Genomic DNA, 27675 nt, shown 5'->3' with positions numbered 1-27675 from the left:
AATGAAGGCGTGGAACTGTTGGAAGGAGGGACGGCGTGCTGGCTGGACAGACCCTAATAAATCATGGGCGCTGCCGAGGAGCCGGCGGTGACAGCTGCACATCCCACCTCATGATGCACACCGCCAGGCTGCTCAGCGCTCACATGTCTGTACTTTGGAAAGGGTCAATTTTTCCAGTCGGCAGGCATGAAAGCGTGTGGTTTCTGCATCCTGAGTCCCACTCCCCTCTGGCTTGCTTCTGTTGGGCTCTTGGCACCAGCTTCTCTATTCCCCAGGCCTATGGTTTTCTCAAATGAGCTCTCCTTGACTTTGGTCTCCAGCTGCCTGGCCAGAGTCTAAGCTGGGGGACCAACACCACGCCTGGGAGGCAGGCAGGCGAGACAAGGAGCCTGAAGGTGGGTGAGGGGCAGCGAGAAGGGGCGAGAAGCTTTAAAGGCTCTGCAAGGTCCAGCACTCCATCTCCGCTTTAGCACAGAGACCATTTTTGAGAACGTGGGCTGTCGCTCCAGGAAAGGGAAGGAATGAAAACTAGACAGGAGAGCCCCCTGCCTGTCTTCAGGGGGCTGCTGAGCAGCAAGGTGCACTGGGAGCACAGGCTATATAATCCTTTCCTTCCACTTCACCGTCCTCATCTCCCCCCCACACCCCCACCCCCTGCCCCACCCCGGTTGCCACAATCCCGTGGCCCAGCTGTCCTGGAATTAGCGCCCCCTACCGTCATCGCTCGTGTGGTGCTCTGTGGTCACGTCCTGGGTTGAGTCCTCAGCCGAGGTGGTCTCTCCATGAGGGCTGTCACTGCAACAGAAGCAAGAGACATGGGGACCTCAGCCCCTCGCTGACCAAACTCTTGTCTTCTCCTTCACGCAGCTTCCTTGGAGCAAGGGCATGGAAGCTGTCTCACGCTTTCCACCTCTGGACTGCTCCCGATGATGATGGTAAAACACAAGGCTCCCGAGGTTCTCTAGTCACTCCTGCAAAAACTATTTGAGACTGCCTGGGGTTTAGAATATCCTGAGACAGAGGGAACCCTTTTGAACTTACAGAATAAGTCTTTTTGCTCTTACAGAATAAGTCTTTTGCTCTGTATTTTCAAATACAGAGCAATTCAACCCCTCAAGGGCTGTTTTGGGTGAACCAGTCCCTGGAGGTAGCCCATGGAAGAAAACACTAGGCTTTTGCCTGGGACACGACAGGACCTGAAAACCAGCCCTGACACTCGGTAGCTGTGGGACCCTGGGCAAGGGACGGAATCTCTTTAAGCCTCAGCCACCTAAGGTTGATGGTCTGAGGCTAGTGGTCTGTAAAATGTCACAGCGTCGCCAGAAGATTCACTGAGACCTGACACAGTGGTCCGTAAGTGGTCTTCCTTTCCTTCTTTCTCATTTTGCTTGTCTCTAGGCTTTGTGGTTTGGTCTTGCGTGGGTGAGAGAGTGGGAGGTGAGTCAGAGGGAGACGAAGGGTCTGCTGTGGGCCGGACTCTGCGAGAGGGCAGGGCATGGAAGCCGGTCAGGTTCTTCAACGGTTTATGGAGTCTAAAATCATCCAGGGTTGAGAAAGGAGACTGGTCAGGGAAGCTCCCGGGAAAACCATTTCCACTCCTGGTCTCCTGCCTTGTGGACATTAGAGTGGATGGAGATGGGCACCAGGAAATTCTAACTTCCTGAGAAACAGACCAAACTCCCATTCATTGCTAAAGCTTCTTCCTCTGGCAGTTGGTAGTAACAAGAGAGCCTTTCCAGGCAATTCTATGGAAGCATTAATTACCACCTCCTCTACCCACCCCCTGGCTTCACGATTCCTACCTTTGAGCCTATAGCCTTTCCCTCCCCTTGGAACAGGGACAGGTCTTTCACTCCAGAAGGTTCCTCAAAGACCAGGGGACCAGTTCAGAAGTCAGTTCCAAGGAGGCTCTCCAGAATCCAGAGAACTTTCTGGGAGAGCATCAATAGGATTCCTCCTTTTTTATTTTTATTTTTTTAAAAATTTTTAACCATTTCCTGAGCACTTAACTACCAGCAAGGCACTGCTCCAAGTGCATTACGTGAACTAATTTGTTCATTACAACAACCCTATGAGACAGGTAATCTTGGTTTCCCATTCTATAGATGTGGAAACTAAGCCACAGAGCAGCGATGTAATTTTCCTGAGACCACAAAGTAGGATGTGGCAGATGAGTGTGGGAATGAAAGAAGGGAGGAAGGAAAGAAGACCCAGAGAGTCCTCCTTATCAGTAAATGTGGGCACAATTTTTCACTGTTTACTGGGCCAAAAACTCTGATGAGATTCATGATATCTAGAAGCCTTCGAGCATACAGGACAAAGGCTCAGTTTCCTCCAGAGTTGCAAGTGTAGTTACGTGGCCATCCACGAAGGCAGCAATTCTCCAACTTCAGGGAGTCCTGGACAGCTTGTTACAAGTGCACTAGCTCACCCCCAGAGTTTCTAAGTCTCGAGGGCCGGGCGGAGCTGGAATGTCTGTATTCCTAGCCAGTGCTGTGTCACGTAGGTGTTGTTGGTCCAAAGACTCCGCTTGGAAAACCACTGCTCTAACAGAAAGGCGAGATGATGCCTTTACTAGGCCCCTGGTAGCTCTGGAATTCTATGCTTGACTCCACATCCACATGCTGGCCACATCGCAAGTCCGCGGACACCTGCGGTCTGCAGAGGCCCCGCAGGCCGAACAGCAGGCAGTCCCAGGGAACTGGATTCTAGCTGCAGGGCTTGGTAAGCGAGGTGAAGGGGGACTGCCCTCTCCTCTTCACAGCTACGGGGAGGCCAAGTGGCCAGCAGGTCCCTCTCCCTGGCTCTTCCGGTCTCCGGGCCACTCTCCAGGATTCTCAGGCTCTAGACCCCTTCCACCACTCCCCTCTCCGCCGCCCGACCCTTCATCCATCTTAGCTCGCTTCCCCAGCACTTCTTTCTCCTCTTAAAGAAGAGAGTCTGGGAGCCTTCTGAGTGGGTGAGTCCAGCGGTCAGATGGTCCTTCTTACCCAAGGTGACCTCCTCTTGGTCCTCGGGTGCTTTGCCTCCCACCCAGTCTGCGGTAGTAACATCCCCTCACTGATCTTGCGGTTTGTCCAGAGGCTGCTAATGATAGTGGGATGCACAACAGTGGAGGGTGGGGGCGGGCAGAGGGGCTGTTCCCTGTGAGTCACCCCTGCAGTGACTCTGTCTGCTCCCCTGGGCTGGGACTGGGGGAACAGGGCTTGGGGGGGGGGCTCTGTGTCCAGGGATCGGCCCTGAGATATTTGAGACGTGAGGGCACTCTTTGGAAGGAAGATAAAGCAGGCGCCGGGAGCACTACTTCCACAGCTTTTCAACCCTCCTGCGAGAGAACCCGATGCTCCAAGTCACATGCCCAGGGACAGCTCCCTGGAGCTCATCAGCTTGTAGGTTGAGACCTGAACAACTGCCCCCGTCCCCAGCAAGCATCGGTCAGTGACGGAAAGCTTTCTCTCCGAGCTGGCGAATGTGGGCTTCTCCAGCTCGGACCCGGGTGCTGGGATCTGCGCGACAGCCGACAAGACCAAAGCCGGGGTGTCAGTGGTATTTTTACATTCACGGACACGTGAATATCACGTTCTTCACTCAGGCAGGAGGCTGTTCCGTGGTGATCAGAGAGAAGCATGGGCCCACTGGCCTCTAATGAAGTCAACAAACTCCCCCTCCTCCTCTTGCCTCAGTGGGTAGCAATGGGGCTGCTGAACTGTTTCCAGATGTTGCGTTCAGGCGGAATCCGATTTGCGCTGGCTCATGCTTTTAGCTCAGGCTGAAGCACCATTTGATGGGGAACATGCGAGGGGGTGGGGGGAGGGGAGGGATGTTAAGGAGTGAAAGACAGAGGCGGTTGCCTTTGTGTGAGATGGGAAAATGACACTGTCAGTAGTACCCCCGGGGTTTAGTGTGGGGTCCTGGATGGTGTCCTGTACTAAGACGTGTCAAGGTTGGAATCCCCACCCCTAAAGTGGCCTGAAAGATTGTCACTGGCCTCTCTGGGCTACAGTGACTCTATCTGTAATATGGTAAGAGTAATTTGGTAATTGTCTAACAGAAGGATCTAGTAAAGATGTGCCCTAGGGATTCCTTTTACATCTCTGTTCCCAGCCTCGGTCATGAAAAACCTCGCCCCGCAGGATTTAATCTCGCTTTAGGGTGGAAGTATGCCTAATCTGCCAAAAACAGAGCTCACCCCTTCTCTTCACAAATTTCTGCAATCATTCTAAATTATCGTTGTATAAACTCACAGTGAGGGAACGATGCCTCATACCTTATAGGCATGAGGCATAAGAAAGAAATTCTTCTTTCTGGGACCTGGGGTTGTGTCTCTCACGACACACAGCCCAGAGCAGGAGCCTGAGAGACATTGCTGACTGATGAGCAGCTGTTCTAAATACAACTTTACAAATTTTCCTCTCCTGGAGATTATTAACATTCCTATTATTGCTGTCATTATTTTCCAGAATGGTTCCTCACCACTGAGAACGCATAAGAAACAGGGAGGTGGCACCAAACAGCACTTACTCCACACGTCGGGCTGAGGCAGGGCACTGCCCGAACCACCCCACTCCCCAGATCCCGGCAGCTTGAAGTGGGAGGCTGAGAGGCTCCGGGTGTTTCCCTTGGGTCTTGCTTGGCCATCTGGCCCCCATACCCAGGGTGCACCAGGGATACCCCCCACACCGCCTCCAGCCCACAGCCCCCTACCAGTAGTCCTCCGTGCTTCCTCCTCTGCTGTAGACGGGGCCCTCCAGCTCCCTGGGGGTTGGGAAGATGTTCTCATGCTGGATGATGGTGGTTTTGATCAGCTCGTTCACGTGGGCTTGGCAGGACACCTGGTCGTGGCCCTCGGGCACTGACATCAGTGAGGGCCCGAAGCAGATGGCGAGGTTGTAGGGGTCCATCATGTTCTCTTCACTGAACTGTGATAAACTGGAGGAGAAGGGAAAGGGGCAAGTTGGAAAGCACTCGCATGAATGCCCAGAGAACACAATCAGGGGAGGCACTGCCAAGAGCAAGAGCAGAAGTTCCACAAATTGCCACCTGCTTTTCTGGGCATCGGAGCCCTTCTAGAAAGCCCACAGGGAGAAGACGGTGACCGGTCATTCAGGAGCCACCTCCTGGCGGGCCTCACTCACCTCTCCTCTCTCACCAGCTCCTCGTTCAAATTCTACTTGCCAGCCCACCGCCACCCTCGCTCCACACCTTCTCGGCCAGCTCTCCCCGCCTTGAGAACACACCACTCCATAGAGCGGGGACGACTCCCACACACCAACCCACTAAGCTGCCAGAGCAGATGGAGACCCTCAGGCTGCCCTCATAATGACACGGTCAGAAGACGCAGGCGTCGTGCGCTGTGTACCTTCCTGCAGAGCAAAATAATCAGATTACTAGGGATCTTCCATTCTGAGCGCTAGACTTATTAAAAAAATTCGCCAACCGATTAGCTTTTGTATTCCATTAAGCAAGGGAATTTCTTTCTGGAAGCTAATGTAATTGTTTTTCATTTCCATAATATCCTTTACTATTACAATCAGGATTTATTCAGGAAAAGGTCAGCATGACGCTCGGTGTCTGCTCAGACCTCCTCTGGATGCAGTCTGACTTCGTTATTGGCTATTTCGCCGGGCAACTGGCCCTTCCCAGGCAGCAGCTGCTCTGGCCACACCTCCAACCTTGGCCAAGGACCCGAGCCCTTCAGTGAGCTGCTGGGCCTCACTGGCCCCCACTGGTCTCTGTTCACCCAGGTGGAAGGCTTGATCAGCTCCATACGTGCACCCCCAGCCCCCAGCCCCAGGTTGTAGAGCTGTGAGCTCTGCTAAGGAGTTCTGCCTCCTCCATGGGCCTCACAGCAGGCGGTCCCCAGCACCTGATTCTGACAGATCTGAGGAGAACCCAAAGCCCTCTGATGCTGAACCAGAGGCCCGAGGCCCCGCTGCCTTCATCTGCATGGGTGTTGTTCAGAACTGGACAGAGTTCATTTCTAGCGGATCCCGCCCCCCAGATTCCAATTACCAAGCTGGCCTCTCTCTAACCCAGTGGTTCTCTCCTCTACTGCAGATTCGCATACATCCCCTGTCCACCTTGCAGAAGCAGTACCATGGATGCAAACAGCTGTTCTGGGGAGAAAATGGTCGCGGTTGAGAGTCACTCTTCTCCAGGACCTAGTCAAATGCAGGGAGGCCAGCCATGGGTGAGGTTATGGGTCTCAGGGGTGGGGCTGCTTCACAGAAGATCTGAAAGTTTGAATTGCATAAGCCTCCCCGCTGCTCCTGAGTTAAAAGAGAGCCGAGATTCAGAAAAGATGGGGAGAAATTTCCAAGTCTACTTCTTGGTCAAACAAACACTGGAGACAAGAGAGATAATTAACTCGGTAACCTCAGCAGGGACCAGGAGGAGGACGGCCCTGTCTCTTTAGTGCAATCTGATGACATTCGCAAACATGGAAGAAAACCAGTCATTTCTGAGAAGCCTGGCCGTTAGAGGGAAACGAAGTCTAGCCCTGAGAGTCCCAGTCGAAGGCCCGTAAGAGAGGAGCAGCCTGGCCAAGCCTCCTAAGGGAAGGGCTGTTTGATTCACAGGCAGCTGCAACGACCAGGGGCTTGAGGGGGACACATCTTCGTGGACTGGAGTCTCATGGGCCAGTTCCATTTCTTACTCCCATTAAATTATACACCAAGGTCCTCTCTTCCAATCTACAATGGGAACACCTAGACGGAGGGGTTAGAGCCATGGTTCTCAACTATTTGGGGGTCACAGCCTCCTTCAAGAATTTGACAAAACCTAGAGATCCTTTCCCCAAAAATTCATACATGTACACATACAAATGCATGTCATTTCATATGCAATATAATGGTGCTAATAATCCTTGAAGGCCCTCAAGTCTGTGCCCAGTATAAGAATTTAAATACTGGATTTTTATTTTTAAAGAAATACTTACAATGGAAAACACTGGTAACAGGTCCCTCTTTTAAAATTTTTTTTGGTAACAACTTGTATAATACCATCTCTTCTCAGAACTGGGCTAGATTTCTAGAACTTCTATCCATAATATTAGTAAATTCTTCTAATTGATTCAAACTCATCTTCCGTGCGTCTTAACAAGTTTCAGGATAGGGACTGGGAACACAGGCTTTGGGGAGGGATGAGAAAATCAGGATTGAGGTGGGAAACTTGTTTTTATGATGCACTTCTCTGGACTTTTTACCCTTTAATGATGCACATTTGTCCCTTTGATTAAATTTAAAAAAGAAAAACAAAACATCCCCCAAATTTTAGAGTCAATGAGACCTGCTTTTGAGTCCTGGTCCCATCATGTACGAGTTCCAGGAGAGCATTCTGATTTCTAAATCTCTTCCTAAGTTCCCCTCCTTAGCGGGGCTGTTTTAAAGCTTGAATCGGGGGGCACCTGGGTGGCTCAGTGGGTTAAAGCCTCTGCCTTCGGCTCAGGTCATGATCCCAGGGTCCTGGGATCGAGCCCCACATCAGGCTCTCTGCTCAGCAGGGAGCCTGCTTCCCCCTCTCTCTGCCTGCCTCTCTGCCTACTTGTGATCTCTGTCTGTCAAATAAATAAATAAGATCTTTAAAAAAAAAAAAAGCTTGAATGGGCGTCACACGCAGAGCACTGAGCCCCGTGCCTTGCACACAGGTGGTGCTCCATCCCTATTTTCTATAATTATAATATCCAAATTGCTTCTTGATACAGGACCCTCGATTCTAGTCAGGGAATGGGAAGCAGGGCTGTCAACATGTGCCAGCAATTGATTTATAGAGGGCTAGCCATCTTCCTTTCCCGACAGACATCATCAAACTGAGGACTCTAGATCCCAAAATCGAAACCTTAAATCCTCGGGGAGAACACCAAGCTTCGGACAGACTGTTTTAAATATGTGACATTTCACTTAAAAACCTTCAGCTTCACTGGCCCCAGGGGTTTGATTTGGCAACAACCAACAGACTATGGGTAAGATATTAAAGCATCGGATTTGATTTTAGGTTTGAAAGAGATGAAGAGAAATTGTATTATTCACCATGGCCCCAGGCAAGTCATGGGGCTGAGAATCCATCAGGCCTTTAAAAGCTTTTCCAACAGAAGACACTACAACTTCCCTCCCTAAATCCATGATTTAACAGCGTTCCCCGACGTCCCCAAAAGGCTAAGAGGTAAGAAGTCCGGTGTAATTCTGGCTGATGTTTCCTGATGGTCCTTCAAACGCATCTTGTCACTCGCCTTGTCATTCTCTCACCTCCGATGCCAAGGGTCGGCTTCCTCGTGCTCCCCGCATCTACTAAGGGACTTGCCTCTATGCCCTCATGTCCCGCCTTCCTTCCCCTGCAGTGAACTCCATCCTCTCTCTCCAGCAAGAGTATCAGTCCAGCAACTGCACCATCAGTTTTCCTCTCCACTGGGCCATTCCCACCAGCATACAAACATGCAGGAATACTGGCCCCATGAAAAAGAATCCCCTCTAAACCCCATGTCCAGACCACATTACTGACCCATTTCTTAGAAAACTTTCTGGGACTTATCTGTACCTGTTGTCTGTGATTCTCCGATTCATCCCCACCCCTTCTGCTATGGATTGAATTGTGTCCCCCCTCCCCGGACTCCTGTGATGAAACCCTACCTACCCCCCTCCCATGGGACCGCATTTGGAGAAAGGATCTTTAAGGAGATAATGAAGGTTCAATGAGATCCTAAGGGAGAGAGCTGAAGCCAAGAGGACTGCTGTCCTTCTAGGAAGAGTCAAAGACCCCAGAGCTCTCCCTCCGTGCACAGAGGAGAGCCACAGGGGGAGGCAGAGGGAAGACCGCCACTTACAAGCCAACGTACTGCCCCTGCCGGCACCTTAATCTTGGATTTCTAGACTCCCGAACCACGAGAAAATGAATTTCTGTTGTTGAAGTCACCTAGTCACTTTGCTACAGCAGCCCGAGCAGACACATGGGCCATCTCTCTTGCCCTTCCCCAACTTTATTGTGGTAAAATCTACATACCACAAAATCGACCATTTTCACCATTTTAAAGTGTCTAATTCAGTGCCATTTAGCATATTCACAATGTTGTGCCACCGTCACCACTGTCTAGGTTCTAGGACACTTTCGTCACAAGAAAGGAAACCCCATGTCCATTGGCAGTCACGCCCCACCCCCACCATCCTCCCCTCCCCCAAGTCCCTGGCTCCACGGATCTGCTGTCACTGCTGATTTGCCTGTTCCGGACACAGCAGATGAATGGACCCTGGCCCCACGCAGGCTTCTGTGTCTGGCTTTTTTCCTCCAGGAGGATGTTTTCCAGGTGCATCCACGCTGCAGCATGCCACTGTAGGGCCAGACAGGTAGGTCCGCTGTAGGGACCTACCACATGTGATTTAGCCATCAGCGGCAGCCCTTCTCTCCCGACCTGACACCATCTGGGTCTGGCCCCTTCCACTCCATCAGGACAACACTCCTTAGGGTCACCAGTGCCCTCCCCACTGCTAACCTGTTTCTGAGTCCTTTCCTCAGCAGGCTTGCCATCCCCTTTACCTCTGGTTTCACTCCCTCTTCCTCTACATGGCTACTGGGACACCATTCTCTCTAGGTCCTCCTCCTACCTCACGGCTCACGGTCTCCTGCTGACCACTGTCTCTTAAAGAGCAAACTTTTGCCCTGTCCCCTGCACTCGCCAGTTCCCTGACCTGCTTCCTTTTCTCTAGAGCGCTCTTCCTCTGATACAGGGTATGTGTACTCAAGCGTTTGCTCTGTCTTCTTCCATAGAACATGAACCCCAAAGGGATCCCATGGGACACCTGGACTGTTCGGTACACTCTTAGGTGCTTAGCACCGAGAACAGGGCCTGGCCCACAGTGGATGCTTAATAAATATGTGTTAAATAAGGGAACAGATAAGCCCACGAGCAGCTGTGGGCACTCCAAGACACCCTAACCACAACTCTACTTGTCCATCTGCGTGTGGAAGCCAAAACGCTCCTTGTGAAAGTCAGAAGAACTGCCCAGAATCCTTCCAAACAGGGAGGCACCTGGAGATTGGTGAGATTTTGAGGAAGATTCAGCTTTTCTGGAGACACCGGGGCACCTTAATAGGGCGAAAAGCACCCCCGGTTCACTCTCTCATTCAGATGAAAAAGAGGACCTGAGCCTTTGAGGATCTACAGCAGTGTTTCTCGGACTTTCATGAGCATGAGACTTAGCAGGGGACCTGGTTAAAACACAGATTCGGATTCACTGGTCTTTGAGCGGGAAGGGCTGAGACGCGGCATTTTTAACCGTCTTCCAAATGATGGTCCGTGGACCTCACCTGACCAAAAAGAGCCTAAAAGACTATATTGTTTGACATCTGAAGAAAGCATGTTTCAAAAGGCAAAAAACAGAGTCGGCTGCAGTGAGGGGGAGCTAAGGACACTGTTGGGGGCCAAAAAGTCCTGGGCAGCACACGGGCTGTGGTAGGCAGCCTCTAAATGGCCCCCATGATCCCTGCCTACCGGTTTTCACACCCTGCTGTAATGTTCTCCCTCTGAAGTGTGGACTAGATTTAGTGACTCACTTCTGGTGAATGGAAAATGGCAGAAGGCATGGGACGTCACTTCTGAGATTAGGTTACCAAGGACTATGCTTTCTGTCTTGGGTGTTCTCTCATTCACATGCTTGGAAGGAAGGCAGCTGCCATGGAGTGAACAGCTCTGTGGTGAGGCCTGCAAGGTGAAGCACTGACGAAGGCCTCTGGCCAACAGTCAGCCAGGAAGGAAGGTCCTCAGTCCAACAACCTGCGAGGAACTGAATCCCGCCAATACCACACAAGTGGGCTTGGAAAGCGGATGCCCCCCCAGTGGAGCCATTAGGAGACGACGGCCCTGCCTCCACACCCTCACGGCAGCCTCAAGGAAGCTAGAGCCAGAGGCCACCCTGTGACATTGCACCTACACTAGGGATTCCTGACCCCCAGAAACTGCTTTTTGGTTTAAGTCGCTAAGTTTTAGGGTAATTTGTTACACGGCAATAGGTAGTTAACGTAGATGCTAGAAAAGATAATGTTAATGATTAACAAGGCCTGCTGGACAGGCCCACGTTCATTCAGTGGGCCGGGCACCCCAGAAGACACCAGCTACATACACGTATGGAACCAGGACAAGTCCGCACAGCACTGCTGCACGATAAGGAGTCCCACACACATTTACACACATACTAGTTTTCTGGCTCCTTGAGATTGAGGAGGTGTACAACCCGAGAGAAAGACTGTAGTCAGAAGTAAAATACACACACCCCAGGACGCAGAACAACAAAGGAGAGCGGTCCTGAAGTTGGGGCCCAGCAGAGTCTCCCTCAGGAGCTCCCTGTCACCAGTCGCCACATCTGTTGATAAGAGTACACTTCCGACCCGCCATCTTCCCCCAGAGGTGGTATTCTCTAGCACCTGTGTCCTGAATGCCATCCTTTATTTTAGGAAACACTGTGGTTATTAATGCTGCACCTTTCCCACGAAATACTTTGATGAGCATATACACCTTTTTGTAACCAGACAAGGAAAACAAAAGAAAAGTAATGTTACACTGGTGTAATTCCCATGCTTCCTACGACAGTGGCCACCATGTCCACCTCTGCCAGAGGCTCCCTCTCTCGCTCCCCCTGTCTCGCGAGCTCCCTGCCACCTTCACTCAGCAGGAAGAAGACTCAGGGAGGAGAGTGAGGCCATGGTGCTTCCGCACGCAGCTGCCCTGGGACCTGTCTGCCCCCCCACCTCTTCACACTCCCACTCTGGGGGGGCCAGACCAGGCTCCTTTGGTGTGGGCAGGTGTCTGTCAATGAGGGGAGACAAGGACTGGTGGTCCCGAGGGGCTGACTGGCTCAAGAGTCAGTACGGGGTTTCCAATTCCGGCAGCCTTCGAGGCATGGCGTGTGAACACCGTCTGTGGGTCGTGAGGGCTGCTGAGTGCGGGCAGCAGCGGTGCTGAGTCAGGGCTCGGCTAAGGGAAGGCGCAGACATGGCCACGTGGAGGAGGCAGGCTGCAGCCAGGCTGAAGGACGGCGTGGGTGCCTCGACAAGGCCCCCGGCAGGGCTGCTAGCCTAGACCCCCAGAGGGCCGGGCTGACCGTGAACTGTAGGCAAGCCCTGCTCATGAGATGGCCACTAAGTTTGTTCTCCTCGGAAGCAAAGGCCAAACTGACCAGGAAGATGAAGAAATTTTGTTTTCTCTTTTGACAGACTCATGGATCTAGAGAACTGTCTCTCCACAAGAGGAAAGCCCAGGAAGCAAAAGTGAAGACGAAGGGCAAGGTATGGGGAGTCGGGGGGCCGGCCTCCCCCCGCAGCAGCCCTGACTCCACACGGAACGGCTTCCTTGCAGAAGGCGAGGACATCAGTGACAGGTTTAATGGGATTTCAAGAGAAGCTAGAAACTGAGGTATTTTAAGTAAAATTTCTTAATATTTAAATGTTTCAATGTTTTTAAGACTCAGCAGACTGAAAGGAAACACCTCCAGGGCCTTACCTGGCTTTGCTGTTGCCCACGTACAGCCTGTGCTCCAGGCTGTTGAGGGAGCAACATGAAGACAGAAGTGCCCATGGGGCAAACACCACATGTCCTTGCTGTCCTGCGGGGACCCAACGCCCACCCTCAGCAAGGACACTGCTCGCACAGGAAGCCATGCCCCATCCAAGCCCAGGGCCCCTCTGGCCCTCAGACCTTTCTTCTAGCTAGGCTCACTCCCTGGGTAACCAGCTAAAACATCAGTACATGATCACTCCAGACTCGTATCTCTACTCTGGGTTTCTTCCGAGTGTCAGATTCCTATGTCCCACTGCCCAGTCAGAAATTCCGCTTGGAGGCCTGACAGGCACCTCAGATGAACATGGCCACATGGGTGCCTTGTCTCGCTCGATTCTGTTCTCCACACCTCATCAGTGCTGTGCTCAAACCCAACCCACTTCATCACCCTCCCTCATGACTCACCCTCCGTCCCCCTGTTGAAGCCCCTAGTGCCTGTGGCTGAGACCTCACGTTAACCTCTGCATAGGGGCCCCTGCATCTCCTCACAGTCCTGGATGGTAACTTCTCCTCAAAGTTGTTGGGCTTAAAGCATATATACAGATCAGATCTTATCACTCTCCTGCTTAAAAGATTCCAGTGGCTTCCCAAATCCAAACCCATTATGACCATGACTCTTGGGCCTTGACAGCCTTCAACACCCTTTGTGGCTCCTTCAGTGACTCCATTTGGGCTGCTGCTCTCACGCAGTCTCCTCAGAGAGGCCTCTGCTGACCTCCCCTCTACAGCGGCTCTCCCTCTCCCCCCCCACCCCCATTCCGACCCTCCCACACTCTATCTCTGTACTTACGCTTCTTTATTCTTCATCTAAGCACCCTTTCCCACCTGACATATCTGTTATCTGTCTGTCTCCTACCCTGGAAGGTAAGTTTAATGGTATCAGGGCTCTTGTCTCTTGCTTCGCAATGTACTCGCACAGCCTACAACTGTGCCCCGCACACCGTCGGTGCCCCCACAAACATGCCCGGGGCTGGGGGAACTGACACAGCTCTACAGGTAAGCTTCGGGGGCCGAAGCCCAGGCCTGATCCCATTGTTCACTGGGAAGTCTACTCACTGATTGAGGAAGGCAAAGAGGTATCTCATGATAATCAGAGTGGTTTTGGGCAGGACCAGGAGAACTTTCCGGATGTGCAGAGCTCTCTCCTGCAGGTTGTCCATCGCTGAAAGAAGACAGCCATGCATTATTGTCCATCGCAACTGAGATCCCTCGGAGTAACGGCGTGAGGGCCGGCACCACCAGCAGGTGCTGCAGAGACAGCAGCCACATCCACGCAGCACTGGTGTGCCATGTAGGGAGTTCCAACCCTGTGGCTCCTTGGGGCAGGACTGCTGCCACAGGGCACCTGCTGGGCTCCAGACGCGTCCTGATGCAGGACTGAAGGGCTATGCTCCCTGGGCTCAGAAGGGGTTGGGGATATTCCCCAAGCACCTGCTGCTCTCTTATTAAAGCAACCACAGACAAGGAACTGTCCCCAAATCGCTATGACCGCAGACTTGACCTCCAGCCTTGGAGGATCGACGTGCGTGCAGAGGGAGACAGGCTGTGTAGCTCCTGTCCCGCCCACTCTACATATACATCATCTCACCCTCTGGACAGGTCTGGCTTATCTACCCCCTCTCTGATCTGCAGGGTAGTTGGGCAGAAAGTGGTCAGAGGCCAGAGAAGGCAGATCCCTGTATAAGTCATGATATCTGGGGAAGAAGACCCGAGGTTTCCTGTTTCTTGTGTTGTGCACAGACCAGTTACAGGTGAGGCCCTAGGCTGGTGGCCTCCATCACCGCCAGCCTCCCCACTAGGGGGCTACGTGGATACTGTTATTTTCTAAGAATGCCTTTCTGTGAAAAAGAAGTGGAAAGCAGTAGATCAGGAGCACATCTCAAGGCGAGAACTGGACAGCCAGGGTATCTTGAATGGTCTTGGTAGCCCCAGTCCACAGAAGACATCTAAGCTCAGTCCTAGAACAAGATGTGAAGACAGGAGGGGTGCCTATATTTAATAGGCACCGAACTGATTTCCACTAGAGTTCCACAAAGAGTGGGTCGACAAATACAACAAGAGAGCTTACTGAATGCCCTGGCACCTTTCTCTCTTACAACAGCAGAGTGGGACAATGCTCAGGGCATACACTGAGGACAGCTGGAGACTTGGGGGCTATGAAGACCCTGGTGTATCCGGAAAGAAGACTAGTTCCCCCATTTCAAAGTCACTGCCTTCTCCAACCTCTGGAGCCATCATTCCAAGGGGGTCTACTTCCAGGATGACCTGATATTAATCTAAATTTCCATGCATTGTTTTCCATGGAAAACAAGAGAGAGGACGTTTCAGGATAACCAGCTAAAATACATGGCTAAGCATAGTTTTTCAAGCCCCAGATTTGAGAGTAAAAGGCAGGAACCCATAAGGATAAAGAATGAAGTAGATGGGTGTAGTAAAGGATGAAGTAGAGACTATATCTCTTTCTAGGAAAACACCATACTGCGACATTTAAATGTGCAGAGGGCTCTTATTCCTAAAAGAACACATATTACCACATCTAGCAGGTAAGGCACATCACGTTTAAAGCAACAAGCAGGGGCACCTGGGTGGCTCAGTTGGTTCGGGGTCTGACTCTGGATTTTGGCTCTGGTCATGATCTCAGGGTTGTAGGGTGTGGAGCCTGCTTACGATTCTCTCTCTCCCTCTGTCCTGCCCCCTCCACTTAAAAATCAATCTTATAGGGGCGCCTGGGTGGCTCAGAGGGTTAAAGCCTCTGCCTTCAGCTCAGGTCATGATCCCAGAGTCCTGGGATCAAGCCCCGCATCGGGCTCTCTGCTCAGCAGGGAGCCTGCTTCCCCCCCTCGCACCTCCCCTCCTGCCTCTCTGCCTGCTTGTGATCTCTGTCAGATAAATAAATAAAAAAAAAAATCAATCTTATAAAAGATTCATTTGAACCTTAATTATAAAAGAAATAAAGCAACAAAGTAGAAACTATTTCCCCTTTATATCATAAAAAGCATAGGCACTAATGCATGAGCTCCCAATAGCTGAAAAGCACTGTATCTCATATATAAATAGAAATATATTTTACTAAAGAAAAATAAAGCCCAGCAAGGCAAGGAGTTTAAGGCGAATCAGAAAGAAAAAGCCAGGGGTTCTGACTTGTGGTCCTAGACTCTCACAGAAAAGCCATCTTTCTTCCCTCCCACCAGGGGTGCAGGACAGAGGGCGAGGAGGAGAAACTTCACAGAGAAAAAGGAAAAAGAAAAAATATTATTGAGAAGCTTATGGGGAAAAAAAGACCCCACGACATTTCTTATCTGTCGTGACAAGGTGTCCTTGCCGAAGCCTGGCTGAGGTCAGGATGTACTTACTGACACAAGCCATCAGGTCGTGGAAGATGTCCTTGGGGAAGAGAGGATGTTCTAGGCCCCGGAAGTAAAGCTTCAGGACGCCAGCAATGGAGTCCATGTCGTGGTCATTCTGGTCTCCAGCCAGGGGGTCCTCTCCTGAGGATAAGCAGCCCCCCCAAAAAAGGAAAGAGAGAGTGAGAGAGGTAAAAACACACAGGACAAAGCAGAAGTGGTGGGGAAGGGGTGACCTGTCCCAGTCCTCATCAGAGTCCATCAGCTCTCTGCCCAGCACGGTGGCCATAAGTAGGGCAGACCAGAGACTAGATAAAGCCAAGACTACTTAGACCCAGGGGCCCCACGGCTAGAGGAGGGCACAAGGGTCCACTAGGATAAATTCGCTTCTGCTAGACCAGCTCAGCGATATTCCGTAGGGGCCGGAATGGGCCACTGCAACCGGCCCTCTCATAAGAATCACGAAGCCAGGCTGGGACTGAGCCTCTGGGGGAGGAAAATGGGGCCAAGGAGGCTCACCCCTCTGACTGGCCCTCACTCCTCCTGGCTCGCAACAAAGGACACCTACTTACAGGAGAACAATCACGCTGGAGCTCCCTATGGAAAATTTCATATCAGATGTAATTAGATTTAATGATAGGACCAACCTCAAATTGAAACTATATATATCCATTACAGTGACGGAAATTGCCAAAGCTTGCCCATTACCTTAATAGCCCACAAGATAATAAATGGGCTACGATGAACAGGCGCATTAGCCTTGATATTAACTGCCACCGAGGGTTCTGGATGAAGCCATAAACCGCCCAGTATCCTAGTTAACTTCTTGGGTCTCGGCAGATCATCCGCAGGACAGAGGTAGGATGAATGGGGCTGAGGAGGACTTGGGGAGGACTGTCTACAAGGGAGAAGGCGTCAGGAGTAAGAGTGGTTTGCTAGCCTCTGGGTACCTCTTAGCCAGGAATGGGCGCAGCCACTAGCCCCGGAGGCTGGCACACATCTGGTCTGATCTCCAAGCCCGTTTCCTTACCTCTCTCAAAGGCGTTTTTGATGTCATTCACTTCCACCTGGGATCCCGACACCCGGAAAATTCCTTCATGCTGTAGTCCTGGAAAGACAAGGAAAAGTGATCAAGGAGAAGAAGAAACCAAGTCACAAGCACAGCTCCAAGCTTCGCTGAACGTCTATGTCCTCCAGCCAGTGTACAGGTAAGCACCCGTCTTCTTCAGGCCGAAGGAGAAAGTACGTGCAGGGCTGCTAGAGAAGTCACCAGAACGGATAGGAGGTATAAGAAAGCACTGAGTCAGAGGCTTAAGGGGAAAGAGGTCTTCTGATTCCGAGGAAGACTAGGAAGCTGGTTCCTTCCCCTGCCTTTGCCTCTCTGTTCCCATCTGTAAAGTGACAGGAGTGACCCCTGGCACCTGGTCACCCAGGGCTGGGAACAGGAAGTAGGGGCATAGCAGGCCGGCCATCAGATACCATCGGATGAGTCCCGGGTCTGAGACCGGGATCTGAGTGATTGCTCTGGCTTTTCGAATACCGTTTGGCTCTTTCCAGGGCACACTGTTTTGAACCCTTAGGAAAGAGAGAGAACAGGAAAAGGCAAGTGATCAGAAGACAGTAAAGGAAAAGTGCCAGTCACTGGTCCTTGACTGCGGCCTTCATCCCAAATGTGCCTGGACATGATAATGGGCAGGAAAACCTAGTCCCTTTGGGTTTTGTTAAAGTACAAACAATCATAAAAATACAATGCATGTGCAGTGACTGCCGCTAAGAAATGCTTTCATAGAAATAAATCCATTGGTTCTCACAACAGCTGCTAAGGGAGGGGTCACCAGCACATCCACTCCCAGGTAAAGGAAGTGATGGGTGCTGACCAGCCTTAGGTTATAGAGGTGACAAGAACAAGAGCCAGGAGGTCAGCCCATGCCTTCTGTTTGCAATCATGTACTCACTCCTCGACACCAGACTTGTGGGGCCTGCCAGAGGCAAAGTACAGAGAAGGCAGGAACCTGCTTGTTAGTCTGAACACGGATATGGCTCACAACCCCATATGGGGAGCCGCAGAGGTAGCCGGAGATCCAGGAAACATGCTGTTGGCCCAGGGGTCAGACTGAACTAGCATCTGTAGCCACATCGGGCTTGCCAGCCTTTCTCAGGATCCCTGTGTCCCCGTCTTGGGCATCTTGTCCAAGTTCCTGTGTAATGGCGTGATTCATCAAAAACTTTGACCTATCAGGGAAATCTCAAACAAATTACTTTTTAAGAAAATAGAACTGCCCACTGTCTTTGGGCTATCCTCTTGGTGAGGAGGTGACTGGATTCTCAAAGGTCTAATGGAGAAGGTAAATCACGCAGACCGGGACTACAATCTTGAATCCAATTGAAGCAATATTAAGAAGCAAGCAGGGGGAATTTAATTACCTGGCTTGTAACAGGACTTAAGTTGTCTGCTCCTCTAAGGGAATCTCCAGAATATTCCTCAGAGAATGGCAGGCAACGTTAAAACCCCATTAGTACCAATGTAATAATACCGCATTAGTTACCAATGGGATGTAACAGCCAAATAATGTCATTTAAACACAGAATGCAAACAGCAAGTGTTCTGACAGAAACAGTCATGTGCCCTGTTACTTGTCAAAAACACAGCAGAGTCTAAGGAAATGTCATCTTAGGGACCAGCCTACTCAGTGTCCTTGGGGAAGCCAACAGTTTGCTGAGAAAGGATCACATCAGTCCTTCATAGTAGATTAGACCATTAACGAAAAGCCACCTTGGCCCACAGACCCAGGATGGGAAGCGAACAGAGAAGAGCTAACTAGAAGTCAGGCAGCAGGCTCAACACACACTGAGACCCCCTCGGGCTGGCGCTTCCCATTTCTCTTCGAGAACCTACACTTTACAAGGATCATGATATTCTTGCTCAGCAGACAGAATTTTTTTTTTTTAAAGATTTTATTTATTTATTTATTTATTTATTTATTTATTTATTTATTTGAGAGAGAGAGGTCACAAGTAGGCAGAGCAGGCAGAGAGAGAGGGGGAAGCAGGCTTCCCGCCAAGCAGAGAGCCCGATGCGGGGCTCGATCCCAGGATACTGAGATCATGACCTGAGCTGAAGGCAGAGGCTTTAACCCACTGAGCCCCTCAGCAGACAGAATCTTTAGTGTCTAATCTAATGACTCTGAGAGTAGGAGCACTGATAAACGGTTGGGTTCCAGAAGTAAAGGGGAAAAGTGGGGCCATTTTATTAGAACGCAGGGAAGGCCCCACATGACTAACCCAACACATTGCGAAGTTTTGGATCTGCTCTCTGTGCACGCTACCATAAAGCAAAAAAACAGTCGGATGCAGCTAAGTTACTCGGAGGTGGCACGAAACCTTCCCTTCTGCCCTGGCCCCGGCTGTTGCCCTAGGTGCTCTCGGACACAACTCTTGAAATGGTTGTTCTAATACTGCCTGGCGGGACTTGGCTCCCTTCCGCACAAGCGAGGCGGGGTCTTCCCCTCCTACTGCAGTCTGTCATTCCCTGCAGCCCTCTAGGTCACCCCGACCCACCACCTACAGCTGAGCCTCAGCTTTCCCGTCTCTACAATGGGAACAGTAACATCTACCTCTCAGGGAACACGAAGAGTAACGATGGACACATTCCAGCCACCGGTGGGTCACAGACCCTTTTGGAACCGAGTTATGGAACCTATCTCCACTGCATGCATGTGTACAACAATTTTTAACCCTGACTTACAGGGATTTCAGGAATCCCCTGAGTCCCTATTTGGGGGGAAAATTCAATTTAGCTGAATAAAGGTTTTTGAACACCTACTATGTATGAGGGCTTTTTTTTTTTTTTTTAATCGACAATATGTTTATCTATTTGTTCAGTCTAGAATACACATAAGATGGCTTCAGAATTGATAGCACATATCCTTGTGATAAAAAATCTGTTTACAGGAGCACCTGGGTGGCTCAGTGGGTTAAAGCCTCTGCCTTCGGCTCAGGTCATGATCCCAGGGTCCTGGGATCAAGCTCCACATCAGGCTCTCTGCTCAGCAAGGAGCCTGCTTCCCCCCTAACCCTCCGCCTACCTTTCTGCCTACTTGTGATCTCTGTCTGTCAAATAAATAAAAATCTAAAAAAAAAATTTTTTTTAAATCCGTTTATAGCTCTTTTTGTCTTTAGACTTACAGCAGAGTATCACAACACTGCTTTCAAAAGTTACTTCAGGGGCGCCTGGGTGGCTCAGTGGGTTAAGCCGCTGCCTTCGGCTCAGGTCATGGTCTCAGGGTCCTGGGATCGAGTCCCGCATCGGGCTCTCTGCTCGGCGGGGAGCCTGCTTCCCTCTCTCTCTCTCTCTCTCTCTGCCTGCCTCTCAGTGTACTTGTGATTTCTCTCTGTCAAATAAATAAATAAAATCTTTAAAAAAAAAAAAAAAAGTTACTTCGATTCCTTGCTTCCTCCTCTCCTCAGTGTGGCTATGCTAGTCATTTGTTCTGCCGTTGGGTTTATTTGTTAGTCTTTGTTTTCCACCTGGGGTTTCACCCACATCCTTGTTTTATTTATCTGTGTATCTATGTCTCAAATACGGGAAACACGTATGCAGTTCTAAACGTCACAATTACACAAAAAACGATGTCCAGAGAAATGTCACTTCCCTCCCACTCCCACCGCCCCCCCTCCTTTGCACCCCATCTTGCACCCGTGTCCTGTGCAGGAACAATCGGGTATTCGTTTTCAGACTCATCCTTCCTGCATTTCTTCTTGCCAAAGTGAGAAGACACATGTGCATTCTTTCATCTTCTTCTTTCTACAAAGAAGGTAGCATGCTCTAGATATTCTTTCCCACTTTGCTGGTTTTTTTTTTTTGTTTTTTTGCTTGATAACATGTTCCGGAAATCCCTCCACATAATTTCATGGAGATCATGCTCATTATTTTTTCCTAACTGCCTCCTATTCAGGTAGAGTCGAGCTGATGTAACCACTCTTCTGTGTGACGGTACTGAGGTTGTTCTTTATATTTTCTACAAATGAGTTGCAACAAATCACCTCCAGCATATGGATCTTTATAGTGTCGGAGGTCTATCTTCAGAGTAAATTCCTACAAGGACTGCTGGATCAGAAGATAAATGCATCTGTAGTTCTATTAGGTATCGCCAGATTCCCCTCTGGAAGGGTTGTACTAGTCTGTAGCTCCACCAGCAATGTGGGAACACACCTGTTTCCCCAGAGCCACACCACAGAAATGCCCCTGCATGCACCGCGCATGTGCAGGGCAGAGACGGGAACGTTGGAGCCATAGGATCTGGAAGCGTCCCCTCCTGGGCTCCTCCAGAACTACCCTTTTGGGTCTGGCCACAGTCATGTTGTGTCTTCCCTGGGAAGCTGCAGCCACCTCTTTCCTCCCATGGCCTTGTCTCTATCCAGCAGCTGTTTTTTTTTTTTTTTTAAGAGATTTTATTTATTTATTTGACAGAGAGAGATCACAAGTAGGCAGAGACAGAGGGGGACGCAGGCTCCCTGCTAAGCAGAGAGCCCGATGCGGGACTCGATCCCAGGACCCTGAGATCATGACCTGAGCTGAAGGCAGAGGTTTAACCCACTGAGCCACCCAGGTGCCCCAGCAGCTCTTTTTAAAGAGCTCTTTTTGTTCAGAATTCTCCAGGAGCTTCCCGCCTCACTCAGAATAAAATCTGAACACCTCCCTTAGGTGAGGAAGCCCTAGGAATCTGGCCTCTGGCTTGGTCTGCTGCCCCTCCCCCTCCCCTCTCTCTGCTCTGGCCTCCTGGGCCTCCTGCATGCCAGCCCCTGCATTTGCCAAGGATCTCTGCACTTGATGTTCCCTCTCTCTGAAATACCACGTGGCTCACTTCCTCACTTTTCTTCAGGACTCTACTCCAATGTCACCCTCCAAGGTGACCTTAGGGCCTTTCCCTGACCAACCCACCTAGACCATGTCCCCTGTCCATTCTCTAGCTCTTTGCCTGGTTTTTCTTAGGGACACTCACCATCACCAGACACAAAGTACGTTACTGTGTTTATTTATTAGCTGACCAGCTGATCATCTATTTATCTGGCCTTCGGTAGAATATAAGGTTCACAGAGGCAGAAACTTTTTCTTGGCACACAATGAGCAATCTCTTTCTCTCTATAAATTTGCTGGATGACCGAAGAGACCGCACAGCAGAAAGAACAGGAGTTCAGACTCTCTTCTTCTTACTGTCCTTAAGACACAAATAATTTTCCTCCCCAGTACTCAGGAGGACTTATCTTTGCCAATTGCCTGATCATTAATCATTACTCTCTTGTAAAATTTCTTATACTGCCATTCTGAATGGCTACTGCTTATCTCTTTTTATTTAGCTCTCCCACTGAGTATTTATTTTCTCCCAACTGCATCATAAGATCAAACAGAGACAGGAACAGTGCACAATCCCTGTATTTTGTTTTCCCGTTTCACAATGCACAGCGCCCAGCACTGATCAGGGGCTTGATAAATATTTGTTGACTGTTGATATATGATGCTGTTACTTCAGGCAAATAGGGACAAGATGAAAAAATTGTAGCTGATTAGAATGAGATAAGCTGTAAGCGTGCTAAAATAATTACTATTCCAAAAATGAACCCAAGCGATGTGTCAGCCTACTGGGAGGAAGGGAGAGAAAATGTCTGCCCCTGCACAGACTCCAAGGATCATCTCTGTACCTCTCTAGCTGCAAGAAGGTCTTTCTGTCCCTTTTCCTATAACCAGATAAGACGGCAACCAAAAACAATTTCTGATGTCCAGTTCCTAGAAATCTTCACGCTGCTTGCTCAGATATCTGTGCCTCCTACACGCTCTTGACAATTAGAAGCTTGATTCTCTGGCGGTTCCTCTCCATCGCTAGATTCTGTGCCAGCAGCCTGAGAGCTGGTGAAGAATGGATTTATGAAAGCCCGCTTCATGTAGGAGCAGAGAGTGTGATCCAAGCTTAGGCAGAGGACGAGCCAGGCCCCAAAGACTCTCATCTGTTGGTCACAACTCGAAGACCAACCACTCCTCACCGAGCCCCAGTTGATGTTGTATCCAGTGAGATCAAACCAGAACAAAACCCGGATGTTATTAGGAATCGGTGCAACATCACGAAAGGAGTAGTTCTCAGAACAGTCTAATGCAGAAAGCCAGTGTGACATAAGGACTCAGGCTGTGTGGTGGGAGACGGACACACGTAAAGATGGTGAGTAATGGCGAAACCACCATCACATCCTACCGGCTGTACTCACATCATGGTCGTAATTTAAAAGTCACTCTTGGGCTAGAAAAGGGAGTGTGGTAAGTGGCTGAGGCAGCTGGGGTCAAAACATGTGAAGCCTTTCTCTCAATGTCTAGTTGTGGCCATTCTGAGGTAACAAACATTATGTGAACCAGTAAGACTTTTATTCCGTTTCTGAGCATGTCAGGATGAAGAGCCGATCACTATTCTTACTCTGCAAAGAATTCCTGGAAGTTCTTCCCCACTCTGCACAAATATGGGCAAGACTGTAATCCTGCTTACCGTGTCTGCTGATAAACCGGATACAGCTTTCTACCACCAGAGGAATTGCCTGGCTGGAATCCTGAAAAGCCAAAGAGAAACATAACATCAGAATCTTTAAACAGCACAGCCAGAAAAAAATGGGCCAGACCGTGCGGGACTCGTCTCGACTGCTCAGCGGCCAGTCCTCAAAGAAGCGTCTGGTCTGTCCTCCAAGTTCCAAAGCACGTCCACGGCCACCCCCTCGGAATGCCACATGGATGCCGTAAACTCAGCACATCCTAAATGCGGCTGATCACCTTTCATCCCTAATCAGCTTCCCACCCTCAGCCACCCAAAATCCATCAATCACTATGTCCTGTCAAGTCTGCCTCCTAAATACCGCTCAAGTCCACTTCCTTCTCTCCATCTCTACTGCCAGCAATCCGGTCCGTAGAGCAGAATCTCAATTCCCACCCTCGCCGTTCTCCCGACCACGTTATCCTTCCTTCCCGTGGCGGCTAGGTTATCTCTGAAAGCGCGCACAACCCACTGCGCACTTTCTAGGCTAACTTCTCTCAAAGACTTCCCGTTAGTGTCTTTACACAGCCCTGCATGTCCAGGGTCCTGCCTTTGCCTCCGGCTTCATCCCCTTCTGCTCTTCCTCTAGTCCCTCTGTTTCAGCCACACCGACTTTCTTTCCATTCCTTAGATCAGTTCTTTGTCCATGGCTTTGCATGAGCTGCTCCTGCTTCCAGAATGCTCTCCTCACCCTGGGATCCCACCCCTCAGGGTCTCAGTGCAAGTATCACTTTCTTAGGAATGCTTTGCTAGACTTCCCAGATGAGATCAGGGCCCCTGTCTACAGGATCTCAGCACCTTGTGCTTGGCTCTCACTACCCTGATGGTGATTTAATAGTGTGAGTATAAATATCTTGTTTGCATTTGCCACCGCTATAGCTCACGCTTCACAGGGCAGATCCTGTCAATTCTTGGCTCTCCACGACTGGCCATGATATTCTCACAAGGTAGGTGCTGATTAATATCAGTTGAGGATAGCACAATGAACCAAGGGGCACATCAGAAATGGGGTTTACAAGGTGGCTGGGTGGCTCAGTGGGTTAAGCCTCTGCCTTCGGCTCAGGTCATGATCTCGGGGTCCTGGGATGGAGCCCCACATCGGGCTCTCTGCTCAGCAGGGAGCCTGCTTCCCCCACTCTCTCTGCCTGCCTCTCTGCCTACTTGTGATCTCTCTCTCTGTCAAATAAATAAATAAAATCTTTGAAAAAAAGAAAAAGAAAAAGAAAAAAAGAAATGGGGTTTACTTGGCATAAAAGGTAAAAAGAAAAAAACCCAATTCTTAGAAACTGTGGGAACTAATTGGTACTAAACTAAGAAGCAGGCCTCCCGGATATCAACCTTTGCTCTGCCATTTTCCTACATGTCCCTGCCACTTAATTAACTTCTTTTTTTTTTTTTTTTAAGATTTTACTTATTTATTTATTTATTTGACAGAGAGAGAGACAGAGATCACAAGTAGGCAGAGAGGCAGAGAGAGAAGCAGGCTCTGCACTGAGCAGAGAGCCCGATGCGGGGCTCGATCCCAGGACCCCGAGATCATGACCTGAGCCGAAGGCAGCGGCTTAACCCACGGAGCCACCCAGGCGCCCCCTTACTCAACTTCTTTGGGCCCCAATTTGATGTCTGCCAGTTGGGGAGGGATGGGTGGTGAGGAGAGTAGTATTTCCTACTGGCACATGAACCTTAGTGCTTACCATTTACAGAGGAATTTATAGAGGTGGTGGGCGATATACTAGGGGCTTTAGATGGATCAGTCCTGGTAACAGTCGCATCGGGTGTGTATTGTTACTCTCATTGGACAAAAGAGGAGATGAAGGCTTAGCAAGGTGAAACAGCTGCTTATAGTGACACAGGCGGTAAGTGGCAGGGCCAGGATCAAACACAGGCAGTCTCCCTCTGAAATTGCACATCTCGCTGTTACCTAGCCTACACCCCTACACACTGTCAAGTGTGTATACCCAGCCTGCATCCCTGGAGCTCAGCAAACACTACCCAATATGCATGCCAAGCCATTACTAAAAACCAGCAGGGTTTTATAATATAGCTAAACACAAAACATTTCAGCTATGGGGAAGAAAAACATAAAAAAAAAAAAGGGCCCTAAACCTAGCTAAAAAGGGCTGTAGAAGTTCAGGACACGGCCACCTAGCTGATTCAATTGGTGGAGAGTGCGCCTCTTGATCTTGGGGTTTGGGTTCAAGCCCCACGTTGGATATAGAGATTACTTAAAAAGAATAAAATCTTAGTTTCATTTTTTATTATTATTTTAGAGGGAGTGGGGAGAGAGAGAGGGAAAGAGAGGGAGAGAGAATATTAAGCATGCTTCACACCAAGCCAGAGTCCAGAGTAAAACACTTAATTGACTGAGCCACCCAGGTGCCCCCCAAGCAAAACAAAATCTTAAAAAAAAAAAAATAAATAAAAAGATTAGGACAGAGACTGGTTCTTAAGTGGTATGGGTCCTGTGGCTTCTGCCCCTTTCACAGGTTTGCTTACATCCTCAAGTTTCCAGCTGTGGCCCTGGGGTTTGGCCAAGATCAGGGAAGGAGCTGGATTTCATGAAGAAATTAGGCTGCCGAAAGCGTGTTGTGGCCTCTTACTCCCAGGCTTACTGGGACTGCTGCCAAAGGAAGGTGTGAGGATGCCGAGGTACAGCAAGGCTCAGGAAGGTCTCAGGGGCCCAAATGCTCGTCGTCATGACCCCCAACCCATCTGCCTCCTCCAGTTTTCCCACCATAGCAGCTGGTATCTGCCCTCTTGTTGCCACCCCTGACTTCCACCAGTCAGTCCAGGGCGATCTGAGAGGAAGAATCTTCGTCAGCCCTTCCATACTCTGATGAAGAAACTGGGTTCCACCATTAAAAATCAATCAACCCATCAATCAATCTCCATTTTTTGGAGGTCTTTTTATGTTTACCAACACTGTTATTACATTTTTCTTTTCTTTTTTTTTTAAAGAGTTTATTTATTTATTTGAGACAGAAAGAGAGCAGGAGCTGAGCAGAGAAGCAGAGGGAGAGGAAAAGCAGACTCCCCACTGAGCAGGGAGCCCGACGTGGGACTTGATCCCAGGACCGAGCCCAAGGCAGACGCTTAACTGACGGCACCACTCAGGTGTCCCGTTATTGCAGTTTTCACTTCTAAAGAGTAGTCAGAGTGATAATGAGGTTAGTGATATGAGGGTCTGTAGAGGTTTTCTGGCCCCAGCTTTGTATTTAGAGACCCAGAGGAGGTAGTTTGGGAAGCTCATGGGTTACTGGCTTCAGCAAGTTATGGGACTGCCCAGTGCTGCCTAGACTTGCAGGAAATGGAGCAGTGACAGTCAAGGGAAGCAGCACTGCAGAGAGCAAGACACAAGCCTGCCTGTCCGCGGTTACCAGCGGTACGTCGCAAGTAGCCCAGAGGGTCAATCAGTGGCAGATAAGAGTGGGCTAGAGACCGGCCCCACCACACAACATTATTTTTCTAGTCTCCACTGCTCCAGTGGAGCCCAAGACAGAGTCTAGTGGGAGCAAAAACTGGACAATGTCATGAAGGCCTCAAACCCTCCTACTGCCCACCCCTCTCCTTGTAATACTTCTGAGCTCTGACTGAATTCGTTTCCCCAGGATGTGCCTGTGTGCTCCCATGGGGCCCCGAAGACCCTCCCTTCACCACTGATTCTGCACACCACGGATTCTGCCCCTAGCAGCGTCGTGTGTGCTCTCTTCCTGGGTCTGTCTCTCCCCTTCTTCCTCTCTCCTTCTCTTCTCCAATGTTAGAATCTAATGTTTAATTCTTCAGTTTGCGATATATGTGGTGGTATAATCCTGGGCTGGAAGGGGCCTTTAAGGACAATTGGGCCAAATCTCCATTGGACCAGATTAAGCGTCATTTCAACCAAAGGCAGAGGGAGAAAGGTAGCAGGCATCCCTTGGAAAACAGTAAAGCAGGGGTCCTGTGATTTGTAGGAGAGAACAATCAGGAATGTGGCCAGATGGTTCCTAAATAAGCTATGGTTTGGCATAATTTCTCCTGAGGTTGAGAGTTAGGATTTTTGCCGGGGACTGATCTCTATTACATTTGTTAGATTTCCACTTTACCAGGGGAGAAAATACAAGTCTATTCGACTGATTAGATGTGGGTGATGGGAAAGAAAGAGGCGTCACAGATAATATCCAGGGCTTTGGGAATGTGAGGAACAGAGAGCCCCCCCTCCACCATCAGGAGAAACAGAGAAGTT

The 27675-nt window shown here is 50.0% G+C and overlaps 1 protein-coding gene across 11 annotated transcripts in view; it reads right to left on the bottom strand.

Annotated features, from left to right (window-relative positions):
- Positions 1–27675, bottom strand: part of SRGAP2 (SLIT-ROBO Rho GTPase activating protein 2) — a 230546-nt gene that overhangs the window by 12640 nt on the left and 190231 nt on the right. For 10 of the 11 annotated variants that reach the window (XM_032318979.1, XM_032318982.1, XM_032318980.1 and 7 more), the window contains 6 exons: positions 23415–23475; positions 16916–16993; positions 15895–16029; positions 13598–13703; positions 4705–4929; positions 716–795 (listed from right to left, as the gene is read on the bottom strand). In XM_032318979.1, coding sequence (XP_032174870.1) covers positions 716–795; positions 4705–4929; positions 13598–13703; positions 15895–16029; positions 16916–16993; positions 23415–23475 — 685 coding nt within the window. Of the gene's footprint in view, positions 1–715; positions 796–4704; positions 4930–13597; positions 13704–15894; positions 16030–16114; positions 16784–16915; positions 16994–23414; positions 23476–27675 lie in introns of those variants that run through there. The other variant, XM_032318990.1, reaches the window with a different exon arrangement.

The sequence above is a fragment of the Mustela erminea genome, chromosome 17, assembly GCF_009829155.1.
Source record: "Mustela erminea isolate mMusErm1 chromosome 17, mMusErm1.Pri, whole genome shotgun sequence".
NCBI lineage: Eukaryota > Metazoa > Chordata > Mammalia > Carnivora > Mustelidae > Mustela > Mustela erminea.
Note: the sequence above shows the minus strand (reverse complement) of the source record. Positions and strands in the feature narration are given on the sequence as shown.